Source organism: Sus scrofa, chromosome 2 (assembly GCF_054392235.1).
Source record: "Sus scrofa isolate SSC_HxYL_T2T_F1_AM1 chromosome 2, Sscrofa_HxYL_maternal_Yorkshire_Landrace_v2.0, whole genome shotgun sequence".
Lineage (NCBI taxonomy): Eukaryota > Metazoa > Chordata > Mammalia > Artiodactyla > Suidae > Sus > Sus scrofa.
The window spans coordinates 83928783-83934251 of NC_139384.1; the positions used below are offsets into that span (position 1 = coordinate 83928783).

Genomic DNA, 5469 nt, shown 5'->3' on the forward strand with positions numbered 1-5469 from the left:
GGTTGCAGGTTTGATCCCTGGCCTCACTCAGTGGGTTAAGGATCCAGCATTGTCGTGAGCTGTGACGTAGGTCACAGATGTGACTCGGATCTGGCATTGCTCTGGCTGTGGCGTAGGCCAGTGGCTACAGCCCCACATTAACCCTCAGGCTGGAAAACTCCATATGCCATAGGTGCGGCCTTAAAAAGACAAAAAATAAAAATAAATAAAAAATAAAATAAATAAAAAAAATGCCAGCGAGGGAATTTCCATTGTGGCTCAGTGGGCAAAGTACCAAACATAGTGTCCATGAGGATGCAGATTTGATCCCTGGCTCAAGGATCTGGCGTGGCTATAAACTGTGGTATAGGTGGCAGATGCAGCTCAGATCTGGCATTGCTGTGGCTGTGGCCGTCAGCTGCAGCTCTGATTCAACCCCTAGCCTGGGAACTTCCATATGCCACAGGTGTGGCCATAAAAAGAAATAAAATAAAATAAAAACAAAATGCAGCGAGGCCAAGGACCTGTCTCTTAGGGAAATTATCAGTTGCCGCAAAGATGTTAAAGACGGTAGCACCGGGCAAGATTCTCTTGAAGAAATCCCTGGGGAAGAGAATTATGGGGGAGCGATGCTGCTATGCCCTATGACTGGCTCCATTCACGGCCACCTCCCCTCTTGTCCTTCACACTCACCCACTCGTTCAGTGCCATCATTCATCCCCTCTTAGTCTCTCTGTGTCGCAGTCCCCAGTCCCTCCTCTGAATCTCTGGCTGTTTCCGTGGCTTCTTGGTTTCTTTCTGTCTCTCTCCAACCCATCCTCCACCCAGCAATCACAGAGTTCTTTCAGAAACATAAACCTCTTTTTATTTCAGGAGGAATAAGTGAATTCATTCCCATGGTAAAAGATCCAAGCAGTGCAGAAATTTATAGAGCTGAAATGGGAAATGCAGGTCGACCATATCTTGTCTCTGCTCTAAACTGGTCTATGGCTCCTTGTCATTCTCTGTGTAAACCCCAAGGCCATGAACATTCAAGGTTTGGGTCTGGCCCTGCCTGCCCTTCCCCTGTTTCTCTCCCATCCTTGAATAAGACCCTTTTTTTAGCTGCTCTGAATGGCTTGCCCTATCCAACCATTCAACTCTCTCTCTAACTCCATAGCCATCTCTATCTCCCACTCACCTCAGGACCTTTGCATATGCCATTTGCTCTTCTCTGCCCTCTTACACCAACTTCTTCCTTACCCTTCAGTCTCAGCATGGTAACACCTTGCTGGCCTCACAGATGCAGGCCCTAGGATAAGGATTCCATCGTGTATTCATTTTCACGGCTGCCGTAACAAAGTACCACAAATCAGGGGGCTCAGGACAACAGAGATTTATTCCCTCACAGTTCTGGAGGCTGGAAGTCCAAAATCAAATTGTTGGCAGGGTTGGTTCCTTCTTGTGGACTCCGAGGGAGTATCTGTTCTGTGCATCGATCCAAGCTTGCAGTGGTTGCTTGTCACCTGGGCATTCCTTGGCCGGTAGACACGTCACCCTAATCGCTGCTTCTGCTATCACATGGCCTTCTTCCTGTTTGACTCTGTGTCTCTTTAGTCATTGGCTGAGGGCTATCCTGGGAGGTATTAGACCAAAGAAGAAAACCTAAAGAATAAGCAGCCAGGCTGGCAAAGTGTGGTCGAGGAGAGAGAATTCTGTTCCTGGCAGAGGGAAGAGCATTTGCAAAGTTCTAAAGGTCAGCAAATCATGAAGTATTTGGAACACTGAAAAGCACTGAAGGTTTTGAGCCTGGCAGGGGCTTGCAGTTCCCTTTGTGGCTCAGAAGGTTAAGAACCCAGCTAGTATCCATGAGGATACAGGTTTGATCTCTGGCCTTGCTCAGTGGTTAAGGATCCAACATTGTTGCAAGCTGCAGGGTAGGTTGCACATGCAGCTCACATCCTGTGTTGCTGTGGCTGTGGTGTGGGCGGGCAGCTACAGCTCCGATTTGACCCCTAGTCCAGGAACTTCCATATGCTGCCGACGCTGCCCTAAAAAAGGAAAATTAAAAAGAGATTGGCAGGGGCTTGACCATGGAGGAGCTTGTAGGCCACAGAGAGGAGGGTGGTCTCTGTCTGGAGGGCAATGGGGAGCCACGGGAGAGTTTAGAGCATGAGAGAGACCAGAGGATTGAGATTTTAGAAATACTCCTGACTGCCACGTGGTGATGAGCTGAAAGGGTTGTGAACTGGAGGCAGGTCTGTCCTGGGAGAATGATAAATTCAGACCCTATGCTGAATGTCAATTGGGCATTATCCTTTTTAAGTCTCAAACCATTCTCTTATATGCCCTATAAGACAAGTTCTTTGTCATTATGCCCATTTTACAGATCTGGAAATTGGGGGCTCAGAGAAGTTAAGGGATTTACCTGGCATCATCCAGTTTGTCGATGACAGGGCCAGGAATAAGGACAGAGGAGGCTGCGCAGTCCTCGAGATAGACTCACAGGGAGATCTGGGGGTGGGGAGTCAAGGGGATATGAGGCTGATAGCCTGGGCTCTGGCTGAGGAATGGGAGACAGTTGGAGATCTGGCAAAAGAGGAAGGTCTGAGCTAAGAGAACAAGCTAGTGCAGAGAACAAGCTTGGCACTCCCCCCTCCCCCCACATCAAGTCAGTTAGACTCAAAACACATGAACTCGACCTGAGGGCTAACAAAGAGCCAGCTGCGGGGAAAGGGCATTCCCGGCAGAGGGCACAGCCTGTGCAAAGGCCCTGGGGCAGAACTGTGCTTGGTGTGTTGGAGGAACAGCACATGGCTGGGGCAGAGAGAGTGAGGGGGAGAGAGGGAGCAGGTCTGGAATCTGGGTTTTAAGAACTGACTTTGGAGTTCCCATCGTGGCTCAATGGTAGCAAACCTGACTAGGATCCATGAAGATTCAGGTTCGATCCCTGGCCTCAACCAGTGAGTTAAGAATTTTGCATTGCTGTGATCTGGCATGGGTGAGGCCTTAAAAAAAGCAAAAAAGCAAAAAAAGAGAACTGACCTCATGGACAGAAGGTGCCCTGAGCAAGTCTGTGTCCCCTGAGAATCTCTAAAGGGGGTAGTGTTGACTCCTTCCTCAGTGGGTCCCTGAGAGGCTTGGGGAAATGATGGCGGAGGGCTGGATCCATGTCATGAGGGCCCCCAGTCCACTCTGTGGCACCCCCAGGACTTCGGAGGCCTGGGAGCTGGGGATGCTCTGAGCCTTTTAGAAGTTTTTTCAAAGGCTGCCCAGCACCCCCAGGTCAGAGTCCCAGGAATTCTCTTGAGGAGGGGGTGGGCAGGATGTAACAGGACGATGTCACAGAGGCTGGGGGGCATCTAGAACCCTGGAGTCTTCTGGCCTCAGCATCATCTGCCAGGAAATCTGCCTGGGTGGGTCAGCTCCTCCTCGGACCAGCCTTCAAAGACACAATGCACGCTGGGCTGCCACCAGGAGCCATTTCCACTTAGGGCCGCCCAGGTCCCAGCCGCTCTGCCTAACTGCCTCTGAGCCCCAGATCAAGCTCACCTCCATTCCCACCCTGGCCACGGCCCCCCTGGGAGGCCCTGGAGATGCCCAGAGGCCTCCCGTCTGCAGTCCCCAGCGGGACCTAGCTCCAGACCACAGCCAGAGAAGGAGAGACTGGCCATGGGGCGGCAGCGGTGGCCAGCCCTGGCCCTGGGGGCGGTCAGGGCTTCGCTGATCCTGCTGGGGCTGCTGGTGCCAGCACAGGCGGTGGTGCGGGCCGTGCTGGATGGCAACTCGAGCACAGTGGACTTTGCAGATCTGCCGGCCTTGTTTGGGGTGCCCCTGGCCCCGGAGGGCGTGCGGGGCTACCTGATAGAGGCCAAGCCAGCCAACGCATGCCATCCCATCGAGGGCCCACAGCTAGGCAATGGCTCCCTCGGCGCCATCGTGCTGATTCGCCGCTATGACTGCACGTTTGACCTCAAGGTACTGCATGCCCAGAGGGCCGGCTTCGAGGCAGCCATCGTGCACAACGTCCACTCCGATGACCTGGTGCGAATGGGCCACGTCTACGAGGACCTGCGGCGCCAGATCGCCATCCCCTCGGTGTTCATGGGCGAGGCTGCCTCACAGGACCTGCGGGCCATCGTGCGCTGCGACAAATCAGCCCATGTCCTCCTGCTGCCCGACTACCCACCCTGCCCGGACCTGGACTGCCACCCTGTGCTGGCTGTCTCCTGGGTGCTGGGCCGTACCCTGGCCCTGCTCACGTCCGCCGTCTTTGTCCTGCGGCACCTATGGAACTGGCTCTGGGCCTGGTGGACCCGTGAGCCGCCCGTCAAGGCACCAGCTGGCCAGAGGGCCCAGGTGCGCACCTTCACCAGGCGCAATGACCTGTGTGCCATCTGCCTGGACGAATATGAGGAGGGTGACCGACTCAAGATCCTGCCCTGTTCCCACACGTACCACTGCAAATGCATCGACCCCTGGTTCTCCCAGGCCGCCCGGCACTCCTGCCCCGTGTGCAAGCAGTCGGTGGCCGGCACGGAGGATGGCTCTGACTCCACTATCAACAGCTATGGCGATGAGGAGGACTCCTCGCTGCCTGGCCGCCACCCCCCGATCTGGGCCATCCAGGCCCGGTTGCGGTCCCGGAGGCTGGAGCTCCTGGCCCGAGCCGGCCCCAGCCGCAGCCGTAGTGCCACCTCTGTGGGGGCAGCCGAAGCCCATGCATCCGAGGCGGGGCCCGCACAGCCCCACTGAGGCCCATGGAGATTGGGGCAGGGAGGGTAGAGGTGAGGAGTGTTTCTCGTCTGGGAACTGGATAATAAAGTGGGTTTGAAAGCGGATTCTTGCTCTGGCTGCTGTGGGGATGCCCACATGGCAAAGCCCAGCTGAGCCTGAGGCTGGGTCCTAGCGTCTGTGAATGAGGGAGGGGATGTGGGGGTGGAGGAGGGGGCAGGGATTCCCTGAGCCACTGCGCAAGGTGTCTGGGTTCCAATCCTGAGCACCTGATCGGCTGTTCTTTATATACTTATTATTCATTTAAACCTTAAAAAAAATAAACGTGTTACTTCCGAATAATTTTAGCTTAGTTACAAATGGCAAAGGTACGAGAGATCCTCACCCGGATCCTCACCCGGCTTCCCCTGAATGTTCACGTCTACATCAACATGGCACATTCAGCTCAACCAAGAGAGCAACGTGGTGGGTTGCAATGAACTAAACTCCAGGTTTTTTTTGTTTTTTTTTTTGTTTTTTTTTTTGAGGCATATGGAGATTCCCAGACTAGGGGTTGAATCGGAGCTGCAGCTGGGGTCACAGCCACAGCCATGGCAACGCCAGATCTGAGCCATGTCTGCGACCTATACCACAGCTCGTGGCAACATCAGATATCTAACCCACTGAGCGAGGCCTGGGATTGAGCCCGTATCCTCACTGACACTAGTTGGATTCTTAACCCACTAAGCCACATCAGGAACTTCCATCCTGACTTTTTATATTGAGAAATGTCAAACA

General features: G+C 54.0%; 1 protein-coding gene across 1 annotated transcript; it reads left to right on the forward strand.

The window, feature by feature from the left end:
• The first annotated feature begins 383 nt into the window (after positions 1–383).
• ZNRF4 (zinc and ring finger 4) lies at positions 384–4799 on the forward strand. Its single transcript, XM_003123081.4, has one exon. It carries the CDS (start codon positions 3631–3633, stop codon positions 4711–4713), a length of 1083 nt encoding a protein of 360 aa, XP_003123129.1. The 5' UTR covers positions 384–3630; the 3' UTR covers positions 4714–4799.
• The last annotated feature ends 670 nt before the right edge of the window (positions 4800–5469 follow it).